We start from the raw sequence: 26,640 nt of genomic DNA on the forward strand, positions 1-26,640 counted from the left end.
AATTACGGGAACTCTGGGAAATGCTGTGTGTATTTTCCAGGGCTAATTAGGGCTGCTTGGTGAGGTAGGTGGGGTGGGAAACACGAGCATTTCCAGAGGATTTTTTTTGTTTGCTTCATTTTAGGGTCATTGTGTGTTGGTTCTTCTCTTCTTCAGCCCAGCCCCAATGGTGACGTAATGTTGTGCTAGGGAAGATGGGATGTCTGAAGGTAAATGGCAGAAAGTAAAGAAGCAGGGGGGTAAGACATGCTGCTCAGCACTTCATGTTTGTCATCTAAGGCCTTTGCCCTGTGTTTCAAAGTAGCTTTGGGTTTGTCCAGCCTGCCAGGCATGGCTGTGATGAATCCCAGCAGTGGGGAGCCCTGTAAAGGCGGCAGAGCCTTTTCCCACAACAAAATGTTAACACTCACAGTGGTTTTCAACCCCAAGGACCTTTGCCTAGGAATCATATCAGCTTCCTTGCCACCTCCATAGCCTATCAACAAATCAACTAGGTTTTCCTTTCATAGACCGTTATGTTTCCCACTTCTTCATTTGGCACAAGGAAAAAATAGTCACAGAGGCTTCCCAAGCTGAGCTGGAGTCATGGCTGCACCACAGCTATGAGTGAAAATGCCACTTGTTTTCACTTACTACCCAACATATGACAGCCTGTTACACAAAATCAGCAGCAAAACTCCCCCCACTTTTGCAAAAAAATAAACCAACCCAAAACTTACATAACTCTGCAACTAATCTTTGTTAATCTTGAGCAAGGCATTTAAATCCGGGGAATAAGCCTATTCTTCTCATCCCCTGCCCCCCCCCCCCTGCAGCCTATCTGTACAGTGAAAAGGGAAACAAACAGAAGCAAAGTTCACGGCCTTATGATTTTTCCTTTTGACAAGAGTAAAGTGGCATCGTGTCCCGAGTCTGCTCTGAAGCAAAACCTCCTGCCCTGCCATATCCCATGCACAGCAACAGAGGACCTTAAGAGAAAAGCTGCTTTCGGACCAATTATCAGTTGCTCTTAGCTAAAGCATGGAAATCTCTACTCTCGCCACATACCATTGCCTTGCTTTCGTCTGGTACTTTTTTGTAGCCTATTCCATCGTATACATCAGAACAGAAGAGCGGCCATCTGAAGTGTTCCTTTACGGTGGGCAGTGGAAATATTTGACAGTCCTCAATCTGGTAAGCAAATCGTGTTGTACAGTGATACCAATATGTCTATTTGTTTGTCTGCCATCTGCGCCTCAAGACACATGCAGCTGGTATATTTGCTGCTGTTAAACTGCTTCCTTTAACAGTTTATACACCAAAGGAAACTAAGGAGGGATCTGTGCTTGTGTTGTGAAATGTATTCACAGGTTTCCTGCAGAAAGAATATTGGCTGGTGAGCTTCTTGGCTTTCAGTAGGTACTTTGAAGCTAGCTGCCTCCCTGTAAAAGAGACAAGCTGTCATTGAGGAGACGGACAGAAAAGTATAGGTATGTCCAGCCAGTACACATGCAAGTTTGGTGCCTGTTTTCTAACCTTTAATTCAATGCATTACAATGCTGCTTGGAGTTTTACTTCAAATTTTTAATAGACTTTTATGTCCTGTAAATTACAGAAAAGGTAAAACAAAACAGCACAGTGCTAATTTAGCCATTCAGAGTACATGCTTAGTTTGTCAATCAGTTGAGAACATCAGGGAAAGAAGTTCCACCCTGTAGAGAGAGGTGCTTGTGACATTATTACATGAGTTTCAGCCGTGCTATCAACTGGTTGCTACATTTCCTAAAAGTACACAGAAAAACATAGACTGTGATGTGTTCTGGTTCCCTTAACATGCTGACATTTCCCAGGATAGAAATCAAAGTGAAAGCATGTGAGATACGCCAGGGGACAAGGCTGGTTCAGAGCCCAAAGGGTTCATCATCAGCCCAAAGGGTGGTGCAGTGGAAAGACCAGGCTTGTGGAGAGTTTTCCTATAAAGGAAAAATTTCAGGGACACTTGCTAATTTGAAGGATGACCGCAGGGACCTCTGTAGCCTTTCATCCGTCTGTGTGACTGTCAGAGCTAAACATCAGTGGGAGGTCTGGTCCAGGGTACGTTTCTACTTTTACTCTTCAGAATGTAACACCTCATGGTGGAGTTCGGTGGAAGCCTAAAGGGTCCCCAGCTTCAAGAGGGGCTTTTGGAGACCCTGTCAACCATTCTGTGACTCTGTGAAACACTTGCAATGAAAGAGATGCTTAATGGCATGTGAACAACAACCTGGGGTTCTGGAAGCCACAGCGGTCTTCTCAGTGGCCAAGCCAGCTGTGGAAGGATGAGGACATATATATCACCACAGTCAGGGTGGCATTTGTATTGTTAATTGCTATGTTGTCTGGTATCAGTATATCTATTTGTTGGGGATAGCTGGCCCCACTAAAGTATTAGCCATATTTTCAGGCAAAACAGCATCTCCACTCCCACACTCTGGCACCGTCATAATGATATCTACCATCCAGTATATCACACAGCTCTAAAGCAGGAGATCAAGAGGACAAAGCAAGTAACCCACCTCCCAGTATTTTGGGATGTAAAAAGAGTCATTGAAATTATCATCCACCTTCCATTAATGACCAGCAGTGGATGATCAGGGAAAGGCTGCACAAGACATGAGCATGTACATGCATAAAATGAACTTTCCATGGCTCTATCATCCCACTAGCATGCTGACTAACCCAGACAGAATATAAATCCAGCCCAAGGTAGCTAATACACACTCAAAGCCTTCCCTTCATCTATCTAAAGGAAAAACATACCTTTTCATATTTCTGGTACTTTTCTTATCCTGTGTGCCACGAGGCATGTGTGCCTTTGGTGAAAGAGCAGTTCATTTTGCTGGTGTAAACCTGCTTCCTGACAACTGAACTGGGTGCTTCATTACTTCCATATTGTAATTTAATCATCCATCCCTGTTCATGTTTTCTTTGCCACTCATTAGAGACCTTTACCAGATTTTCCTCTCATTAGTCTTTTCTGTAAACTGGAAGTCCAAGGTTTTTTCATCTCTCTTCACAAAGGGTTACTTTTTTCATTAAAGCATCCTTGCCGCCCTTTGCAGCAGTTTTTCTACTTTCAAGAGGGAGTAACTAGGGCAGGCTGCTGTCATTGAGTTATGAGATATGAGATGGATTTATACAGTGGCTAAAGGTGTTTCCTTGTTTGTTGTTTATCTGTTCTTGACAAGTCTTAAATCTCTATTTGTCTTTTTTGATCACTGGTAGGCAAGAAGACAGCAAATTGAGACAGCTATCCACAGTGAGTCCAACATTTCTTTCCTGGATGGTGATAGCTAATTTAGAACCCACAGTTGAGAAATATATAACTGTAGCTGCTTTTTCTTTCTGGAAAGCATTACTTTGCATTCATCAACACTGATTTTTGCCTAGTATTTGATCTCTCAGGCACTCAGTATCCTGAGATTCTTTGGCAGTTTTACAGTCAGGCTTCACTTTGACCGAAAAAAAAAAAAAAAAATAAATTCACAAAGGTTTACCACCTCAGTATTTGCTCCCTTTGCCAGCTCATTTCCAGATCTGCCAAATAGCTTACTTCTTATTAAATCTCCATGAGTGAGGGCCCTTGCTCCAGTTCCCCAGTCTCACATCTTTTAACCACTCATTGATCTGATCCCAATGCTAAAATGGAGTTGTCAGCCAACAGAGAGATGGTTTGGGTTGATGTTGCCTATCTCTCATGCAGAAAACGTGGCAATGGGATAGGGTGTGCAAAATAACTCCTTCATGGCTAGTAATCCTTCTTCTACAGAGATGTGGGTCTTTTTCAAGAAAGGATTACCAAAAAAGGGAAGAGGATTGGGGAAACAAATGCCCTCAGCCCACCTTCTCCCACTGAACTGGATAGCATTTGTTGGTAAAATGGTGGCAAAAGATTCTTGATCTGCTATATAAGACAGGAAGAGGATGAGAAGACAATATGTCCCAGAATGCCGTGGTGCTCTCTGTGGGGCTCCGCAGGACCTAAAAGAGTTGTCCCATGATTTGGCATTAAGGCCCTCCCTCTTGCTGCTGAGGGACATCAAAGAAAAAGAGGTGGCTGTCAACCACACAAATCCATCAGGGGCACATTCAATGCATTAAATTTCTACCAGTTTGGAAGCAGTCCCAGGAAACACCTTGGAAAGTTGGGAGGTATAGTCATGGGGAAGAAGAGCAAGCAAAAGCTTCACATTGGACTGTTCTGGTTCGGTGAATCTGCTGTGCTGGACAGGGCTGGGTAGTGCCTTGGAGGCTTCCCCAAAGCCAGGCACTCAGAGCCTTTGTCCAGCTCTTCTGCCTGTGTCCTGCAAGACTGTGATTGCCTGGCTTCTGGCACTGGATGTCTGAATCACTTGGAAATTTTCCCTCCAAAATTTCTCTTATCTCCTTGGAATTGCATTTAAAAACTTCCCTCTGTGGAAAGCTGCTGTGGCCAGCTCACTCTGATCTGAAATGGAAATACTGGGAAAAGTGGCATTTTCTGGGGACAGAAATGCCACTTGTCTCCTAGCTCTGCTGGAGGGATGCTGGAAAATATGACCCTCTTCTAGCACCTCATTCAATTCCTTCCTAATCATGTGGTTCTCCCAAGAGAGCTACAGCTGACATTATTTCAGATTCATCTTCTTAATGATCATAGCAGTCAAGATTCAGAAAGGAAATGTTTTTGTAGGGGGGGAAGATAAGTGGGTTTTGTATCAAAGGAGTTCATTGACTGATTATTGAACAAGCAGAAATGACAGATAAAAACAGTTTTGTGTTCATTTGTCTGTGACACAAAACAGTACAAGCTGAATCATTCATTGCCTGAAATAGCCAAGCTCATAAAAATCTGCTCACTGCTGTAAATCTATTAGTAAATCGCTGCATAATGAGCACACTGCACCTTTAAAAACTATTAATTGCATTCCTGCCCCAGTTTATTCCTTGCGCTTTTGTCTTTCATAATGGAAATACTGTTCAATTCTCCTGAAATCTGTTTTGCATTTATTTAAAAATAGGCCCAGTATTTAGCATAGATATTTTCCAGGACACTCATATGAATGGATGTGCGTCCACACTAAATGTTGACTGTTAACTCTAATAACTTGCTCAGAATATTGGAGTTATTCGTCCCTTAAGGGCAGAGCTTGGAGCCGATTTATTTGTACTAGTTGAAGATTTTCAATATACACATATGGCAAGATCTTATACACAAAAGTAAATCATGTCAGGTTAGTTAAACAGAAACACCCTTTTGATCACTGCAGCAGATAAAAATTGAGGTTTGTCTTTGTCACGATGAGTCTCAGTTTGGAAAATTGATCTGGCCAAATTAAATGTTTGTACAGCACCTAGCACCATGGAACTCTGCAGGGTATAGAGGGAAAAGCAGCCTCTCTCCAGCAGGGATAATCATATCCATATTCTCCTCTTTGGGTTAATTGTTAGCTTTCTAAATGCTTCCAGTCTTCCTTCTGTTCGTGTGGGAATACTTTAGGGAATCCTCTCTATTTACAGCCAGATTTATATTCCATGAGCGACTGAAATGGATTTGTGAGCGCCAGTACTTCTGCTTGAGAAATTCACAGGACAGGACATCTGGAATAATTTGATGTTTTCATGCCTTTTTTTTTTTTTTTTAATGTCAACATTTTCCCTTTAGTGAAGGGCTGCAATATTTGGATGCACCCTTCTTATAGGAATAACCTGTGTGGGTTTGGAGCTCTGACTCGAATCTACCAGGGGTGCACAGTGCCAGACTGAGCATTACTAGGGATGATTCTAGATAAGTTCAGTTTTCTGGCTTGAAAATTACTTGTACAATCTTCTATTGCTTCTGGAAATACACAGTGATCACTGAAATGTCTGAAACCCCTTTGAAACTACGGTGATGAACAAGGGTAGAGCTACAGCAGCACACATCCAAGCTTCTGAGACTGAGTTCAAACTTCTTCAGGAGTTGTTCTTCATGCTCAGCCAGAGAAATGGGTCAGGTTACATGTTCAGATAAGCATTTTCCATACAGAAGATAACATTGTCCTCCCCTGTGTATGAAGAAATATTTACCAGGCTGAGAACGTGGCTGTTTTGGGACTGTTTCTTTTCAGAAATGTTTGTTTTAGTTAATTTTGAAGCGGGGAAAGACACAGCCTATCCCTGTCCCATGATTAATGGAAGGCTGACCATGAACAAGATAATAATAGCCTCATCCTCTGGGAACCAGACCTCTCCCTAATTGCTTTATTGGCAATTAGTCACCATGTGTCACCAGACTGTCACCACCCTCATGTTAATTTTTTATGCTTTTAACAGAAAGTTGCTGCTGACTCTACAGGGCGTAACAAGAGCTTCTGTTTATTACCAGGCTTTTCTTAGCTCTTCAAGGACTTGGTATTGGTGCCCTGGTGAGGCCAAGGACTGGGCCTTGAACATGTGTTTGTGTCTGAGTATGCTGCATCCCAGCATGGACTTTTCTGAACCAGACCCATGACTTAGAGGGCTGAATCCCTACTGACTGAGATAGTGCCTGCAGTTACAGAGGCTAATGGTAATAATGGGGAGAGAAAAACAACACGTTTAAAAGAGCTGGTTTGGGTGCCTCAGAATTGAACAGAACCATATGTGGGTTCTGATGAAGCTGCTTGGGCTTTTTTTTTTTATATAAAATTGGGGCTGTTCAACCAATGCCTTGATAGGGAACATGGGGCTTTGCAGCTGAACCAGGTGATGCATGACCTCTGATACCTTGTCCTCGGTGACCCTGGGCCAGTTACCCAGCTTGTATCAGCTCCTCTCTACCTCTGTTGTTGCGGGTCTGCACAGGGAGGGGAGACACTCCACCAGTGGCACCTGGATACAGTCTACTGTGGTGACTCTCTGGACTGCGGAAAGGATAGGGCAGGAAGAATGTATCTTTCCCTTTGCTGAGAACACACAAAATGGATGGGGATTGTAGATAACTGCAAACTATGGTCATTTAGCTGCCCAGGAAGACTCAGCCTCTCCAGACTAAACCTCGCGGAAGTACTTGTTTGACAACATCCATGGTGAAACCATAGTCCCCTCCTCCCCTCAGATACTTTGATAAAAAAGGAATTTCTCATGGAAAAGCATTGCACTAATCCTTTCCCCTCCCAAGCACCACCCTTCTCAGCTTCTTCAGAAACTGATGAAGTAACCAGCCACAACTTCAGACACTTTGCTTTAAATAAGTATCTGATTCACAGTGGAGATCATGGCAAAAGAGATCTCATCCTGAAAGCTGTAACCATCTTTCCATTTAAGTATCACTAGCTGGTCTCGTGTTTGCAGTAGTCTGTTTCCCATATTGCATCACTCTGGGAGAATCTAGCCTTAAAAAGAAGGGGCCACCCTGTGAGTTAACCAAACTGAACTGACTCGGTGGGGAATGCAAGGCAGTGGGAGAAGTATTTTTCTGCAAAGCTCTGCCTTTGTGCATCTGACAAACTGGGTTCGTCTCGATCTGCTGTGTAGTGTTAGGAGAGAAAATGAAGCAATCAGAAAAGCAATATTGCCTTAAACCACAATGTTCTGACAATTTCACACATAATTTGCGGAGTTCTGTTTTGTGTGCACTTGCCTAATTCTTTACCAAATCCTCCTAGCACCCTCCCCAAACAATCCCTCCCTCATTGCTTGTAAATGATGTAAAGAAAGAAATAAAAAAAAACCCTGAACCCAAAACACAACCTCTCATCCCTAAAATTCATTAGTTATAAATAGTTCTATGTAAACTTAACTAAAACTTCAGTGGTCTGGATCTCTGCTTCTAAGCACTTGAAATCCTTTATTGAATTTGAGTTCAGCAAAAGAGGTTCTGTTTTGGATAACTTCTGCACCTAATTCTCATATTAGAGCATTTTGAACTACTTGACAGTGATATCAACTGCACTGTGAGTCCCTGGAAAGAACCTGTGTTGGCTAAATGGTGGGAAAATCCATCTAGCAATTGCTTTACAGAAAACATTTCCTGGCGTATTTTATTCTCTCCTGCTCAGATACATCCAACGTCAACAATTAACATAGGAAGTATGAGGGAGCTGGCTTTCAACATCTGAATCACTTCACCCATCTGAATCACATCACACATCTCTGTTTAGTCTGTTAACTGAGATATTGTTAAAGTTATCTCCTGAACAACTTTCTTTAATCAGTTTCAGCTAGTAAAAAAAGATTTAGCCAACAGCTATTTCCCTCACGCAGGCTTGCAACTCATGAACAAAACAGCTCCCTGAAGAGCAAGGACAGATTTCATTGAGGTGTGTGCTAATGAAAGCTGTATGAGTTTTCCTCATTAGGTGTAATTACTTTAGATTTTGCAGGCCGTCTTCTATGGGGTGTCCTTCCTGGCTGATGTGTTGAGACTAATTAAGAAACTGCGATGTGCTAAGTGCGTAATTTCCAGCAGAGACCTTCTTTTCAGTGTCCTGGCTTTCCCAGTGTCCACAGTAAGTAACCTTTGTCTCTGTACGAGAAAATAACATTTGCATAAATGCTTAAGGGTATATAGCATACCATGTATGTGTATAAAAGAGATAAGAACTAAGGGCTCTCTTTTACCCTTGAATTTGCAGTGGATTTGGACCGTTTAGAAGAAGAAACAATGCTGAGCCTGTCATGGTTGAAAGCAAAGCCTCTTGCACAAATGTTAGGGTTACTGTCCTTGAGTGGACACAGATTGACCCCAAAGGGTGAATGAGGTGTAACCTCTCCGTTAATCTCATGGTTCAAATAGCTGTGGCTTTATTAACTTAGGGCTTTTCTCTAAAGGGCAGAACAGGTCGGGAGGACATGAGAGGGTACCTAAGACACAATAAAACCTCACATCTCCTTCTCTAAAGCCAGTGTGGCTTTAAATAAGCACTGGAGAGAAACAGATTCATGGAAAAATAATTATAGTCACAGCTTATGTCAGATTCATCATGTATCACCTACTCCCTCACAGACAATGCTGTTTATCAAAACACCGTGGGTTGGACAGGAACTGATGGGTTATTTATACATGTAGGTGCACTCTTTGAGAGTGATGCCTGCAGCCACCTCTGAATCTCAAAGGGCTGAGAAGCACTGCTTAAACATGGTCCACAAGCTAGCTGGTTCAGTAAAAATGTCCTGACAGGGATGGAGTCAGAGAGACTGGATAATTTGTCTTCCCTGCACAGCAGTATTCACAATGCTGCTGTCATATCCCCCCAGGGATCCCCACCATTCAAGCCAGACAGAGGCTCTGTCTCCTTCTTCCAGCATCTCACACCCCTGATTTCCAACCCTAACCACAAAGTGTGCTCAAATACAAAGCCAGGCCAAACAAAATGCAAATCAGCTTCCAGGTATCAGTAACTGATACCAGGGATCATTTCCTCCAGTTAAGTTCTCCCACTGTAAATCCTACTCTGTTGGGAAAAAAAGGGGGGCCAAAGTACAGCTTTCACCTGCAGTTTCTGAATTAGGTTTATGAATTGTGAAGATAAGGGTAAGACTGTGTGAACTGTCTTACTAAGATCTGCTTTTCCTTTGTCACTGAGCAAAACACAGGCTTGACAGACAGTCCCTTGAGGAGAACTCCTGGACCATCAAAAGATCCCATCCGCAAAGGGAAAGGGAAAGGGAAAAAAGAAGAAGCAGCTAATCTTGGATTCCACAGAAAATGTCAGTGTTGGCACTTTATAAAGGAGGTTTTTTCTCCCAGTATCAACACAGAACACTGCATCTCAGAGTAAATGTGAGATAACATGAGTTCATCTGGCAGTGTCATCATTTTTCATGGAGAAAATGTTTTGCCTTCTCAGAAATGAAAGCACTAACCAAATCCTATCCTAATTATGTTTGTCTTTCTTTTCTAAATTTCTTTTATTTTGTGTTTGTGTTCCAGTTTGTGTGTATATCCTTTTGGACACTGTATTCCTACAATCGAGAGCTGGTTTATCCCAGAAGCCTTGATAGAGTGATCCCATTCTGGTTAAACCACGCTATGGTGAGTAAGAAACACCTTGGCCTCTTGCAGAGAAGAGGGAGACTTTGCAACGTCCCATCAATGCATTGTGTCACTTTCCAGAAGAGTTTCACAGCTTCTTCTTTCTCACCTCCTCCTTCCTGCTTGTCTGAATCTGATGTTGAGCTGTACACAGCAAGCAGATGCATGTGCTTGAAGCTGCCTCAAGAAGCCTTTTATCACAAAAGGATGTCAGTGAATTGGTGCTTGTCAAACCTCTGAAGCCAATGAAATGATGTGTAGTCAGAAGGAAAAAAATCTCGCTTATTGTAGCTCAAGAAAGAAATTGTCTCTGCTAACAGAAGTCTCTAAAATACAAAACGGCTGGGAGTATAACAAAGCAGCTCTTAATTTTTTAAAAAAGGTGAAATAACCAAAGAAAATCTGACAGGTCTATAGCTAATAAGCTAATGTGTGCACAGCTTTGAATAGCTGGATTGCAATGATTGTTTACAGATTTTCTGTAAATACTTTCCAGATTTCTCCTTCATTTGCTCTGGCCGTTTTTATGATGTGTTGAATAATCACATATTTCTCATCAGTCAAGTGTAAGGAGGCTGACAGTAACATAGAAACTGTGGGTGGATTGCAAGGTCAGGGAGGCCTCATGGGGCTAATGGGAAGGGGGAGAGAAGGGAGAGGTTCAGTGCTAGGCTGAATCAGAGGAGCCAAAAACTATGAAATAATCGCATAGAAGACTCATTTCTCTCCAGACTTAATTTCTTAAGAATAGCGCTTTGCAACCCACTGCAGCAGTTCATGACGGGTGTTGGAGGAAAATGTGGGAGGTTTTGGGGTGTCTGGTTGAAGACAGTTGCTGGAGGTTTGAGCAGCCACTTGATTTGGACAGGCATATTCAGAGATGTGTGACTGGAATCCAAACACACATAGGCATGTCTGCATTGCTGATACCCGAGTGATAAACTACAGCCATCACACACATTTAACCTCATCACCAGCTCTCTGCCCACCAATTCATCTCAACCAGGGCCTTTTTGTGGCTGTCCAAACCTCTGTGAAAGGGTGCAAGAGGACACCACTCTCTCTCAAAATCATCATCCACAAAAATGACAAATTCTTCATGTCCTCAGCATCATGCTGGTTTCAGGGCCAGGATGCAATACGGGCAACTGGTTTAAAATCTTCACAGTGGTGGAAGTGCTGGGGAAGGGGAGGGTACATAGTGGAGCTGAGAGGATATAGGCTTTGCTGCTTGTTTTAATCCCAGCACACAGCTGAGAATTTGCCCTTTCCATTTCCACATTTCTTTATGACATGGTAAGGTTGAGAGGCACTAGGACATACCATTTTATTTCATATGCAAGAACTCTTTGCAGGAATCTCTCAAACATATTAGTTATAACTCCTGTCTTACCCTACCTATATCTACATTTCATAACAGAGTCATTCTGACAACAACAAAAAGCTTTTCCATATCAAAAATGTCAAAAACAGGTGATAAAAAAAGGAAAAACAATTCTTCCTGAAAATTATTTTGACGAGATAGAAACTTCGCATAAAGCAAACCTCTATCACAACCTAGTATTTTATTTCTGAAGCTCTTAATACACTGCAGACATCTTGCGCTTGACAGTTCCTGGGTGGGAAATTTTCCTTCCAGTCAATATCAAGTGTAAAACATGTGCCGCCAGCATAGACTGATCCCTGCTATTGACAATCCTTGTGTTTTGACACACCTTCCAACAGGTGCCTTCAGGCTTCACTGAGGCATTTCTTTCTTCCAACACCACCACTGGAAACACTAGGGAGCTGCAGGGAGATACCAACACTTTAAGGGACAATCTCCAAATTCTGATTGCCAAGCGGACACTTTTTCTTTGGGTTCATTTTCTTGCACATTGCTATACATTACGGCTCTGAGATTCCAGACATTTCATGGCAGATTGAGGCAGCATGTAGCTGACTTTGGTGGAAAAAGACACTGGTCTATCAGTAGTAAATGTCAGTGCCATATAATTTGCAGCGGGAGTACTTTTTTTTTAAATTGTGGTCTATTTTAATATTGTAAATAGAGAAAGCATATGTTGTTATGTAACTGTAGAACACGCACGCAAAATCACTTCAGGATACTGAGCTGCTTGTGGTGATGCTGCAGCACCTTCCTTGCAAAAATGAACTGGCCATTTTTTTCCCTCACATGGACTGCTCTTACAGTGGGAAAGTGTTGTTGCCCACCAGGTAGCCCAGAGTTGTGGAGAGAGCACTACAGTTCAGGCATGTTTTTGCAGTCTGAGCAGAAATATCCTCTGTTTTGCGGAAAGGATGGCTAATGTAGAAAGGAATTTTGCTAATATTTGAAGGGGCCAAATATTCCAGACTATCTGGGTTTCTCTCTGCTTTTTTCCTGAGTTTAATCCAAAGGTTGAGCCTCAGTTTCCACTTCTGTTTACCTGTGATAATTATGTTTTACCATCTCTATACAAAACTTTGAGCTTCATGGATGAAAAAAAACCCACCCTACTTATGTCTCAAGCACAATTATTTTATTTGAACAAGATTTTTGAAGTGGAAGATGGCTGAGACAAAAGATATGCTGGCCAATTTGTCAAGTGAATTTGTTTATTTCTTTCCCAGTCATCTCTTTCCAAGCAACATCTGGATACCCTCCAGAAGGCAACTAACTGCTGGAGACAGTTGTATTAAACCATATGCACATATTTTTCAACTTCATGGCAATATTGGGGAATGTTACATTTTGAAGGGTCTGACAGAATTGAACACTAAACAAAGAGGGGCGGTGGTGGTTCAGAAGAGATAACTCAAAAACATTTTAATCTATAACAAAAGATACACATCAGCCTTGACCACATGTGTTCACAAAAAATGGTAGCAGTAGAATTGTCTTTTTGTAAAAACAGGTTTATATTTTCAGTCTGTAGGGTAGTTCTTGTAAAAAACAAAATTTTCTCTATTTCCAGGCTGCAGATAAGTTTAGTTCAGCCATCTCTTTTTCTAATTTACTCTTTAGCTGTGTTACCCACTCACCTTTACAAAAATCAGCATTTTAGTGTCCTAGGCACTTTACTGGTTGTTGTGAATAATGCGTGTTCAGAGGACTTTGTAAGCTAAAATGCTGAGAATAGAAAAGGAGGGATGGTAAATGGAGACACAGAAGAAACACGTCTTACCTGGCAGATTTTCAGCAAAGATGACGAGTCCAAATGGCCTGAGCCTCTGAATCTCCTTTGAACCTTGACCTGATGCACGTAAGCAGTATCTGAATGTATAAAAGAAAATGCAAGGGAGCGAGAGAACAAGCTGTGTGCATACAAGTAATTTTCCTTCACTGAAGCAAGCCACTGATGCCCTGACAGTAAGAATACCAGCAAGACTCACAATGTTCCCTCTCATCTTGGAGCTTCTTGGTATATACAAGCTGCTTGTGTTCTGCCTACATAGTTAAGCCTTACCTTCCCCAGTGTGTACACAACTACATCAACAGAAATGGTATTTTGGATCAATGTGATTTACTTCCATCTGGAAAATAATAAGTTCTATGAATATAAATTACTACAGCTATTTTAGGAAGCTGCTGCATCACTAACCAAAAAAGGGGGTGCAAAATCAGTTCATAGAGCAAAACCCACTTGTTCAGGCCACTCTAACTGGACCATTACTCCAGGTGTGTACACAAGAACAACCTCAGGTTCATCTTTGACAATCTTAAATTATTCTCTTTTCAAGTGGTATTTAATGCTTAATAATTCTTGCACATTTATACCAGAGAGAAACATTTCCATTTGTTTGCATTTCACATTATCTCAATTTTAAGCTGTCTGGCAACAATGGACACTCATAGGCTTTCAACTACATTCAGCTTTTGGCAAAGAAGAATGTATGTGTGAGGGATATGGCACACAAAATTAATCACCCCACACATTTAAGAGCAAAAATCCTTAGCTTTTCCCAGCACTACATAGATTTTTTTGAAGTTTCCATTTTTTGTTGACATAAGCCCATTTCCTCAGGGAGAAAGTATGTGTTTTACAGACAAATGTTATGGCAGGGAATCCTCCCGGGCTGCTGCTACCCCAGTGTGCACAGGTGCAGCCTCCGTAACCCACCCCGCAAAGGAACAGCTGGAGACAAATATTCCACAGCAAAGGATGTGTCACTTCAGTCTCATGTCAGCCTCCAGCTGCAATGCAACATCAGTTTCTTAGACTACGTATCTAATGTCAGGGTGAAATGCAATTAAAATTCTGGCATTGACGTTGAGACAAAACATTTGCTAGTAAGCAATAGGATATCCAGCCAGGGCCTTATTACCAAAAATGCATGCATGCAAGAAAGAAACTTTATCTCTGAAACTCTTTTACCTTTGATCACACAATTGGTCTGATGTTTCATCCATTTTTCACAACAATGCTCCAGAACTACCTATGTGTCTAAGAAAAAAAAAAAGTTGGTTTACAGATGAGCATGAATGGACCTGGAAAGGGCAGAAAGAGAGAGTAGCTGAAGGTTCAGAGAGGAGTGCTGCTGGAATTAAACTGAGCAATAGCTTCCTGACTAATTTGCCACCACACCTGCTCAGTAACAGGACTCCTTGTACATCCCACTCTATCCATAAAATAAATCTGTGTTTCCCTGGAAATGCACTGATGGCTGAGAATATAAAAGACGTAAAATATGTAGTAACTCTAAGAGAGAATTATTTCTTTAACTAAACATGGCAATGTACTAGTTAAAGAAATAAAATGAACAATAATGCTTAAGCCATTTCCACCCCGAAAATTAAAGAGAGGTTAAGAGAGTAAGAAAAACGTATAAGGATATATTGGAAAAGAAAATTTTGAAGGAGGCATTTGAATGAAGGCAAAATAATATCAAAATAAATCAAAAGTGGGGATTTGTTCGAAAATTAGGCCAAAAAAGGAAAGAGCATACAGAGATTCAGAAAATTATGAGTATAAAACTAAACAGAGGTCATCGTGACAGGAAGCCATTTAGTTTTATTATGCTCAGATAACACAGGCTGTGTTTATGAAAGAATCTGACTGAAGGAAATTTCCATAGACAAGGGGATGTTTCCCAACAAAGAGCTGAATATCTGAGTAAACACCTCAAGGGTCAACCAATGAACACTGGCTTACAAGCCTCATAAGGCAGCACCAAAGTGGGGTTTTGCTTTTTCTTTGCAGTAACATACTGATGGAGAAGATAGAAGCATGAGTGTTGGCCATGAGTGGTTGTCAGCACACAATCTCTGTGGGGAATTTGTCTGAAAGGAGAAACACAGGCAGTTTTTCAAAAGCACTTGATGGTCTCCAACTGTGCCCAGTGGAGTTTAGGTTGGCCAGCGGTAACTGTTTGTGAAAAAAATCCCTCCCTAAAGTCTCACATGTTAATGGAAAGCAGACATGGAGGGTATGTAAATGCAGACAAATTAGAAACAAACAGCTATGGTCAACCGAGGCATCATTTCCTTCACTCTGGAGTCAAACAAGGTCAAACCGAGTCAACTGCAACACACGCGTTAGGCGTACGAGTGATCTCAGCAGCTCTGGGGAGATTATTCATGGGCTTAAAACTCAGCCTAGGCTGGAGCCTGCAGCTGAACACAAACTCTACCCAAACCCTGTCTTCTCGACCCCAGGAAACTTGCTTGTGCTTGTATTCTCAATGGCGAAACGAGGATATAGCATTAAATAAACGCACAAATTACTCAAAACATGGGAAGTAAAGATTCCATATGGACTGACCAAACAGTGGAAAAAATATTCAGAGAGGACTATTTATCTCAGTTTAAACTGATGAACCTGAAACGTATCCTGGGAAACAAAAAGTAAAGAAGGAAAAGAATGTTCTTCTCTGCAGGATATGAGTTAACATGCCAATGTTTCAGATAAAGTTCAACATATGTTTAAGAAACTTTCTTTCCCCTGTATTCATATGCCAGAGTTTATGAGCTACAAAAATAAATTTGCAATTTTTTAACTAGTTCAGATTCATCTGAGTTTGTAAGGAAAGAAGCAAAGAAACCAAACACAAGTTAAAAATCATAATAAGTGCCAAAAAGAGACACAAAGGATTTTAAAATTGAATGTTTGGAAGCAGAATTCAGATTAAAAGTGTGATTAGCTAACCAAAGGCCTCTGACAATTTGGAAAGTCCCATAACTTTTACCTTTTCATTATAGAAATACATAAAAAACCCCAGCTTTTAAAATACTTTACTCTTGCAAAATTTGTAAGCTGAAAGCTTCCCTCAACAAACAGAGGTTGTTAGACAAGTAAATACATTAATATTTCAAAGAACATAAAAATAAGTACTAACAGGATTCCTGCCAAGAGTCAAAAAAACCTCTCTGATTCACTTTGGTTCATTGATAGCCTGATCAGTACACAGAGCTACTGTTTTAGCTTGTTTTCCTTACTTTGGAGTGAAATAGGTTTTTTTCTCCCTCTGTGATAATTACTTTTGACAGTTTCACTGTTTATATGTGAAACCGAGAAACTGTTAATTGAAATAAAAAATGAGTCACTGTTTCCAGTAATTTTTGCCAATATTTTGATCTATGTCAATCTGAGCTTAATTATTAAGTTTTCTTTAAAGGAGGAGGCAAAACTGTATATTTTAATTTGGCCCCATACAAATACTGCACCCCTCAGATATACATCAGTTTAAGGATATGAAGCTCAGCTAAATAGGGTTGAAAATATATTTAATGACTATGCACTAGAGACCTATGGTTAAAAATAACTTGAATTAGAAAATACTTTTTTTTATTTTTTTTATTGAGAAGGATATGAGAAGACTTTAAAGCCTTTCAGTAGATATGATTAACCATGACATATGGTCTATCACTAACGATGTTGCCAAAGTCAACGTCCCTCTGCTGCGAGAGGAAAATCGTGTGGAAATCCAGCTGTGTGTCACAGGCAAAGGGTAAGCTTTGCACCCTGTAGCCATCCTCGTGTTCCTCTGGTGTCTGCTGTATAAATACACATCTGCTGTCACAAACATGCTCAGATATTCGACAGAAATACCTCTGTGATTTTACTGTTAATGGACAAATTTGGCTTGGTAGAAATACGTGAAACCACCAGTGGACTCTGGGACAGCAGAAATGCAAGAGAAGATTTTCCCACATGGTTACTGGCCTGGGGTGTATGTGTACATGAGAAGGAGTTGTGGACAAAAAGAAAAAACCTTTATATTCACAAAGGAAACATGATAAATGAACTCAGGAATCACTTGTACTGATACAAGACCTATGTGATCAACTAAGCGGGTTGTAGAGTTGAAGAATATCTTTGTGAAAGAAAACAGAAGGAAATCTCAATGCCAGTGAGTGAGAGAAACTGGAACATCAAATAAATCTTTTCTATCTCTTTTCTCTGAAAAAAATGATAACGAAGGCGAAAGGGTTATTTTGATAGTAGGACAGCCAGGTATGAATAGCAGCTCTCAGGGGTGTTGGGAGGGCTGAAGGAGGACATGCAGCTTCCAGGGAGTTGTCACTTGGCAGCAGCAGACAAAAATGGATGCCTGTCTCAAACAAATAGGTAAAGACTGTTTTCATGCATAATATATATAGCTCAATGTGCATTTAAGGAATTTAATGTGTATTTGTGACAACTTATACTATAAATATGCAGCAAGAAAACTTTGACACCATACTATCATATCAGATACTCAGCAAAGTCTCTGACAGACACATACATTGAAAGTATTACAATCATTTCCTTAAGACAAGAGGAAACTTCATACCATACATCCAGCAGGTTGTGCCTTTAGGGAAAAATACAAAAGAAATCCTTAGTTTCACATTTTTTCTGTTTAAAAGTCTATCTTACTCTGTTGCCCTCCTCCCATACCTCCCTCTATCTACCCATGAAAATATTTCCTTAATTAATAGGAATTTAACCAACTAGTCAGCTAGAGTTGCTTTAGTTTTCACCTTTGCATCTCATTGACTGTTTTTGCTGTGTTGTTCCTCAACATTGTTTAAGCCATCTCTCCTAGGTATTGCAACTTGAAGTCGTTTGTTTGCACAGGGAATATTACCAAACTTTCAGTGTGGAAATTTCACCAAAACAAATTATTTTCTGAAATTGGTACAAATCAGTCAACAAGTTGAGGCATTAGCATCCCAAGAGTCCCTACACTGTCCATTCAACATCTGAGAGCAGAAGGCCTTCTGCTGCACTCCCAACATCCCCACCTCCTCTTGGAGGCAGCTGCTCACCACAAAATAGTCAGTGCCACCAAATTGTCTGCACAGTGCTGAAAATCCTCCATGCTCAGAGAGTTATCATAAAAGTCTTTGAAACTGAATCTACTTAATACAATACAAACTCTTTGACCAAAAAAAAAAAAGAAAAACACGCTTCTCCAGCAATCTAACTCCTTTCTAACTCTTAAATAAGCTTTTCTGAAGTTCCTTCATCATCTTCAATCACAGCTAACTGAAGTCCTCTGTATGTTTACCACCCCATTTTTCAGTTTAAAAAGAGAAGCACAACACACTGCAATTGCACTGGAGTAAGTAATAAATGACAATATACAAAATACAATAGTGAGTTGAAGAGAACAAAAAGGCAATCCAACAATTGCTTAATGAGTTCAAGGAGCAGACTTTTTACATCCTCAAGTGCACATTACAATAGAGTTCAATAACTTCTGTACTCTAATGGGAATTAACAAAAAAATTATTGCATTAAAAATGCAAAAGGAGAGCTCATCTATTATAAAGTAACGCAGATCACGCTACAGGCAAACCTCATTACGTACCTTTTACATCATACTAACAAGAAAATTTTTGTGCTCATTACTGTAGGGGTACTTCTTCACTATGAAAAAAACCAAGTATGCACATTTGTATACAATTATACTCAGTATTGTTAAATAACCCTTTGCTTATAGGCAGGTGCTTGAGCTTTGTGATCAGCAATAACTGAAGGTGAGGCACTGCAATCGGTCAGTGACAGACTCTCTTTTTTCCTCAGCACACAGCTGTATTGCCATTTGCTCTCCTGGAAATCCTTGCCTTGCCACACCGTTACCCAGCAAAGAGGAAGGGATTGATTCTATTGGGATTTGTCGCTTTTCTGTATATCAGTTGGTAAGAATTATGTATTTTAAAACATTTTCTTCAAGTGATCTACTTTGTAAAACAAGGCCAATTGCTGTACTTAGATCTAAGTTCTCGCCCAGGTACATGGAAGACAACAGTCTGTTCTGTGGAGAAATCATTTAAACTTCAGCTGAGACCCACAGAAACTATTTCCAGATGTAGGTAGACGAGATTTCTTCAAACACAGTACAGGTACTGATACCTTACACAGTATCTTCTGCTCTTCTAAGGCCTCTTATAGAAAAGCAACTAAATTGCCATAAACTCCAAGTACTCTGAGTTATTTATGCTGGACTGGATTTTTTATTTCTACCAGTACCATCAAATTTACCTCCATTTGCTCTCTTGCTCACTGCAAAACCACCAAATCTCAAAAGGTCTAGGGGTCATGGAAGCAGGGGAGGAGTAAAATTCAGTTCAGTATTTGGCAGGGAAACACATGGCTGGGTTTAGAAACTTGAGACAGAAAATGATACTCAGAGCCAGGTGCAACCCAATGGGTAGCAAGGAGGTGTCTGCCCCACTAGCACCTCCTACTCCACCTGTGGACACCGCCTACATTTCCAACAATGTACCACAGTTGATCCCCAACACACTGGAGAACAATCTTGAGAGAATAAACTCTATCTAATCAGCACGCCCACTCCAGCCCATAGCCATCTGTGTACCTCCTGTGTGTGCGTCATGCACCCCTGGAGCTGGGTTTGCATCTGTTGCATCCTGGTCTGGAGGCACTACCACTCCATATAACCATGGACAGCTGCCAACACTTCAAAATACTCTGAGGATGTCTCATGTTGAGACTCTGCTCAGGAAGGGGTCTGTATAATTTCAGGGTATGCTGTGATATCACTTTCCAGAGCTGAGGAAACATCCAGGCCTTAGGGTGGAGGATACAGAAGAGGATAACAACAAGAGGATACAGGTCTGCAGGGAAGTGACCTGTCTTCATGCAAAGATTTCTGAGAAGTCACTGGGACTGTGAGGGAACCCATCATTCCCATTCCTACCCACCAGTTCGCACTATCAGCTAGAGACTACCTTCAGCCCACCAAATGAACATTTGGAATAGAAAATGAACTGCACAGACAAAAGTCACACATGTGACTTGAAACACATCAGTCTGTGTAAGAGAGACTGTGGAAGCAGGGGACTTCACTGTTACATTACATAAGGAACTTAAGAGCCATTTATCCTAATCCAACCCAGAGCCTAATAGGATTACAACCACGTCTTCCTGAATTCCTTTTCTATGTTCTCATTTACCCAGTTGCTTAACACCAGCTTTGTTTTGCTTGTCTTCTGACATTTGAGTTTTACTGTCTTTGAGACCAGACTGCTCTTCCAGCAACTAGTACAGCCATGTGTGCCATGTCTTCCCCTAAATTTCCTATCAGCTGAGCAATTTCACCCTTCAGGAGACACAATTCATATCAGGATCTGAATCCACACCAAAGGATGAGGATTAACACAAGCATCAACACAATTGAGCCCTCCCAGTATCTTCTGTGAGTTGGTGCTGCATGGTGCTGCCAGGGTCCTGAGTGGAAGGTGGTACCTTAGAATGCTTGGCCCCTTTGTCCCAGGGCCCTGATGACTGGATAGAAATATTAGGATTTCAATACTGCTCCCAAGTCAGCAAGGAACCTCCTATTTGCTTTCTTCTGGCCTCCTCTTCTTGATTCCCTGCAACCACAGACAACAGCTTTCAACTAACATAAAGAATTTCAGGCCTGTGCACTGAAGTCTTAACGTAGGTACATATTTTACTGTTGGTGCTGCAACCTGGTGATTTAATAGTCCCATTGAGGCACTGTATGTATCAAAAGCAACAGAGTCCTTCCTAAAAGCCTCTCCTTGAACTGCCACTGCCATTGCTGCAGTGTCAATGGGCTGAGAGCTGGTCCCTGCAAGGTAACAGAGAAACTAAGCACCAGCGATGGCTTGCACCAGGCACCTGCCTCTGAGCAGGGTTTCACTGTAGCTCTGAATACCCTGCATAGTCATTTATTTGGGTTTGAGAACACAAGGTGGAGTGCTTCATATGAGACACACCAGCTGGCCAAATTGCATCAAGATAATCTAGCTCCTCGTTATATAAAATAAAGGCAGTTTTCATTCTCTGTTTTACTGTTTGAGACACAATACAGAAAGAGTAGTCCTGTGCAGTGAAGAACACATGCTGATATTTGCACAGGCTCCAGTTAGCACCTGGTCTTCAGTATTTCTGCTCAGCCTCTCAGTGGCCTTTTCTGCAGGCTTTTATTTTTTTAATTACTTCTGTGTTTCACAGCCCTGTTTGTTTGATGAAAGAACCTTAAATCATGAAAATAAGTCTCTATATTTAAACATTTCTGTGCTCAGTCCAGAAAGCTCCACTACCAATCCCTTCCATTTCTCCACTCTATCCCTTTGATGAGGATTAGTAAATCTCAATTTACAGGCAGGGTAAAAATCCACCTTTTTTATGCCCCACTCTTTCCTTCTCTAACTAGAGAAAGGAAGAATCATCTTTTCAAACTTTTTTTTTGTCCTTAGAACTCTCCCATTGCTCAGTGTCAGGACACAGCTGCAAGATGGTAGGGCAGCCTGTTTGTCACTTCTCTTTGAGGAATGATGCTCAGCATAAGGTAGCAGGCTGGTTGCCATCAGAAAGAGTGGGATTGCATTCCCATGTTAGCACTGATGGTGGAAAGTATGGCATTCACCTTATATGTGGGGTTTTTTTAATCAAGAATTAAACCTTTTAGCATCTTTTGGACCCAAAGCTTTGTTTTAGGGAAGTGCTGTCCATCGTTAGAATGGCAGAATCTTACAACAATCACTGGAGACCAACCCTATTTCTTATATTCTTTACATATTCAACACAAATATATATAATTTTAGTCACAAAAATTGTATTTTTTCCTATATTTAGTATATAAAGACCACTTTTATATTCTTAAATTCAGGTGTTTTCTACAAACTACTTTTATGAGCCATAAACAATGAGAATAGTACCAGTGAACTGACAGGCACTACAACATGTTTTCTGAAAGAAGAAAAAAGCAGAAAGAGAGGGCCTAAGTGGAAGAAAATAAACCCTATAAAGCAGGCATATTAATCTTTTTCCTTTTCCTTCTTTTCCAAACTATGCTTTACAAAGAGTTCTGGAAAAAAGGAGTGAAGCAGCTGCATCTGTTTCCTATCTACCCATTCCTCTTCTCTTCCTCTTCTTAGACCAAAAGAAAAGATGCTGGAGAATTGTCCTTGCCCTCTTGCCTCCTGAAAACTTCTTTCCACTCCTCAAAACAGTGGTCAACAGCAGCAGGATTGAGGCAGGGAGAAGCAGCACTGTCTCCACAAGCCCTTGAGATCTGGATAGGGGCTGAAAAGCTGCTGTAAATAGAGAGCAAACACATGTGAGAGCTTATTTGAATAAGCTTCACTTAGCATATACAAGGGCACATTCCTGTTCAGGAACATTTTGCTGTTTTAGTGTTATTTTACTGCTGTTAATAGCCAATGTCACCAGGGTGACAGCAGAACATTTTGTGCATTTCAACCTGCACTGAAACCCATTTAATTTGGCAGCAGCTTAAGTGTGCTTCACAGCAAATAGCCCAAGTGCTGAGGAGATGTATAGACAGCTGATCTAATTTTCTCTGTATCAAGACCGTTTTGATAACTTGGCCTTTCAGGAGTTAGAAATAGTTAAGTGGTTCTTCTAACTGAATGGTCCTAACCAAAGGTGATTTCTCTCCTTCCTTGCCTAGGGTCCTGTGGATTTATTCTGTAACAGGAGAGTGGGTATATCCTCTCTTTGCTTTGTTCAGCCCACCTGGACTAGCAGCCTTTTTTGCCGGTAGCCTTGCTGTCATCGTCTCTTTCTACAATTTTGGAGAGTTCCTCAACCGTATGATATGGGGTCAGTCCAAGTTTTGTTTATTACTTCTAACCATATGAAAACAAATCAAAAATTAATTGCTGTGATTGCTTAGGCAGGCAGGGAGAGGAAGGGGGCACTAGTACACTGACGGGGGGTGATGGCATTTTGGGTATCTGATAGTGATTGCCAAGTCCTGCCCACTTACTAACAAAGAGAGAACAAATTGAAGCAAGGATCCCAACCCTACCAGAAAAAAGGCCAGGCCAGCTTTCTCAAATGTGGCTAAAGAAGCGTCTCTTACAAACATAATCACTGGTTTTGAACTCCTACTCAAAGAAGGGTCCAGAGAAGCCTTGTCTCCCAGGCTAAAACTCTTACACCTGCATCACGTGGTGCTTGTCAGACTAGGGAACAGCACTGTTTACTGACAATTTATAGAAATGCATTACTGTATCCAAGCAAAAGCATCGTGGCAGCAGCTCCATGAATAAAACAGTACTTCAGAAAGTTTTACAAACTCTTGAGAATTTCTCCCTTCTTCTTTGGTAGTGTTATAACTGGTAGTGATTTAAGGAAAATGAAAGACAGCTTTCTTGGACAAATGGGCAGTTGGGAAAAAATAGTTTAGGAGGACACATTCAACAGTTGGAGGAAAGAAAGAACTGAGGAAGCACCTTTGGGTGTTTGGCATTGGATATTATCATTATTGTTGTTGTTACTGTTGTTTTTGTCATCATTATCCCTTCTGGTTTCCTCTTTCCCTTTTAATTCAAGATTAAGTTTTTGAGGATGAAAGTGTTTCTGTCAGAAAAATGTGTGTATTTTATTTAGGACAAATGTGTGAACATTTGCAATTTCTTAAACTGGCTTTCTGATGAAAGAAAAAACACTGCAAAAACACCTCTGAAAATAAATAAGACAACCTCCCTCTGTTCTCAGGGAACATTTGATGCCTGATCCATTTTACAAAGTCTCACATGCCTGCCAAGCCAAAGTAGAGTGTCTGTAGCTAGTCTCTCACCATCCATACTCAGCTACCTAAAAGCAGCAGATTGACTTTCAAATGTGCTGAATAACCAACTTCACCGCTTGATACCTTTGCAAATAAGATGCTTGGTCTGCATGTTGATGTTTGGAAATTCTGGCTGCATTCTATTCTGCATAAACATGATATGAGATGAGGACTGCTGGTAAATGAAAACTGATTTGCAGCCTTTCTGCACTAGTTCCGGTTTCAGATGTATCACATAAATAGTAACTATTACCAATCAAAGACCACATCATCACTACAAGATGGTGTGAGTCTTTATATGAGATATCTGATACATCTAGGTATCAGATTTTTTTTCATGTCAGAGTATAGTAATTTCAGGCCTAGAGTATGCCTGATGCATACATTGGAGATAATCAGAATTAAAATAATTTGATTTCCAATGTGTTAATTGATTGGACAAAAGGTCATACTAAGCAGAGATCAAATTAAGTGCAAAAACACATTTCGAACAGCTGACTAAATAAACTGGGGCAAGCACTCAACTTTTCTGTGCACACAAAAAGGCTGAAAATCACCCCCAGTTGTGGTAGCACGAATGCAACCTCAGAGTATGTATATAAACACAGCATATATGATATCCTCCACTGATACATGGTGTGCTCTTGTGACCCCTGGAGGCCTCTTGTGTGTGGTGGGTCTGCCTCTCCATGTATACTTGATATTTTTCAAAGGAGCCATAAAATCCTGGCCTTAACAATTACATGGTGTTTTCACCCATGTGCAAGATATTTCCCTTGAGCTACAGTTCCCCATGTTGGTACAAAGTCTTTTTCCCAATTCATTTCCCAGCTGTGTCCACTCAAGAGAAGGCTAAGACTTCCTTAAGCTGGTGTCGATAACAAGGTCCCAATAAGCATTGAAGCACAGCCACAGGGAAGCTATTCCAAATTACAGTGTGCCAAATTCTTAATATGTTCCTGATTGAGACAAATCTTTGGCTCAGCACTACCAGAATAAAAAGAGCTGCAAACTGAATGAAGACACAATTCCAGCATACCTTTGTTCCCCCAGAAAAAATGGCTCCATGTACCTTTTTTCATCCTACCCTTTCCCGTCTCACCTTCCCATCACAATAAGGCAGATGATGCAGTTAAAATGACCCTACAGAAAACCAAACCAAACAAAAACCAACCCCCCCACACAAAGTAAAACTGTCTGTGGTGGTAGAGGACAGATCTCTTCATCTTTCTGTGCTCTCTACTCTGCCCACCTCCCGCTTCCCTGAAAAGAAAATGTACATGGAAGGGCACTTTTGATCTCTCTTTTGCTTCCTGCTCAGTCCCCCAAATGCCCAGTTTGGGTTACAGAGCAATGTAATTATCCACTAGGTTCCTATAGGCACATCTGAAAACACCTTCTTCAATAACACCTGTAGCCACTGAGCAATTAGACCTGATACCGGTGGGATCTGACGAGGCAGAGCTCCCTGTCCTGGCTGCTGGCACCAGGATCCTCCCAAAAGGAAAAAAACTCCAGGGCTGTTGCTGCTTTTTCTTTCTTTCCCACTCAAAGGAAGAATGGTTGCTGAGTTTGTGCCCAGATGTGTTTACTCGAAGGTGCAAGAAATAATTAACAAATAGTTCCACCAGAGTGGCAAGCCTGATTTCCTTCTGGACATAGATTGTGTGGCAGACTGTAGGCTGCAAATGAAGCTTGTCCCACAGCATAGCATGCTTCTTATGGACTCTTCCCCATTCCTTTATAACTCCGAGCCACTATTACTTTTCCTAAAACCAGCTACATAAATATTTACTCTTTTTCACACTTAGTTAGTTCCAACTTATTCCAAAGACTACAGATGGCAGCTTTCTGCTTCAAGCAAGTAATTGTCCTGTGCTTGACCAAAAGGATAGAGTATCACTTCTGAGAGCTAGAAAATCCAGGTTGTAGAATAATATAACCTTGTTTTTCCTTTTCAGAACAACCAGAAGATGACATACCCTAAATTAATTTTATTATTTATAGACAAACTGCTTCATACAGTATTGGAGGTTTTAAAAATGTATTCTCTCTCATGTGCCTCTCCCTCCCCTTGCACAGTTGGATTGGTGGTAACTAAGGCAACCCAGCTGCACAGCCTGAGAGGCACAGAAAATAGTACCAGTAATGACTTCTTTTTGTTTTAAATCCCAGAGTTTCTAGAGTACAAGACAATGTTGAGCAATACAGAAACTCCAAAGAGGATAATTTGAAACAATGAGCTGATTCTTTTACTGCCATAAATTTACCTCAGTCAACAATCTGGCTGCAGGGTCTGAGTACCAAGGATCAACCACGTGATAGCTTCTCCCATTCCTGATGGGTGGAAAACATCACATAGGCAACTGATCTCATGTTCCTTTGACCAGTCAAACTAGAATCCTCAAAAATAAAGCAAAGCAGTGTTCCTTCGGGTTTTGCTCTTGTCGAGACAACCAGATCCTTGGGAGAAATTTGGATCAAACTTCTCCACATCAGACAGAGCAGCATTTCAACTGAGATTTCTTCTCTAGAACCAGCATTTGAGGATGGAGCAGATTCATTTGTCTTCCAATATATCTGAAAAAAACCCCCAAAACAACATTCATCAGCTGCTTCATTTCAATACTTTGAAATGTAGGTGG

At 41.0% G+C, this 26,640-nt stretch overlaps 1 protein-coding gene and 1 long non-coding RNA gene across 2 annotated transcripts in view; one reads left to right on the top strand and one right to left on the bottom strand.

Moving 5' to 3' along the window:
• The first annotated feature begins 464 nt into the window (after positions 1-464).
• Positions 465-26,640, top strand: part of ADTRP (androgen dependent TFPI regulating protein) — a 29,862-nt gene continuing 3,686 nt past the window's right edge. The window contains exons 1-5 of the mRNA XM_051799278.1: positions 465-1,173; positions 8,334-8,468; positions 9,893-9,994; positions 18,988-19,103; positions 22,871-23,022. Of these exons, the coding sequence (XP_051655238.1) occupies positions 1,021-1,173; positions 8,334-8,468; positions 9,893-9,994; positions 18,988-19,103; positions 22,871-23,022 (658 nt within the window). The 5' untranslated portion in view covers positions 465-1,020. The remainder of the gene's footprint in view (positions 1,174-8,333; positions 8,469-9,892; positions 9,995-18,987; positions 19,104-22,870; positions 23,023-26,640) is intronic.
• On the bottom strand, positions 5,939-26,571 carry LOC127476399 (uncharacterized). The gene is made up of 4 exons (XR_007906590.1): positions 26,266-26,571; positions 22,308-22,490; positions 13,162-13,250; positions 5,939-6,044 (listed from the first exon to the last, which is right to left on the bottom strand). It is a non-coding gene; the product is annotated as an uncharacterized LOC127476399 (long non-coding RNA).

This window comes from Manacus candei, unplaced genomic scaffold (assembly GCF_025592945.1).
Source record: "Manacus candei isolate 608988 ecotype Guabito, Panama unplaced genomic scaffold, ASM2559294v1 h1tg000049l, whole genome shotgun sequence".
Lineage (NCBI taxonomy): Eukaryota > Metazoa > Chordata > Aves > Passeriformes > Pipridae > Manacus > Manacus candei.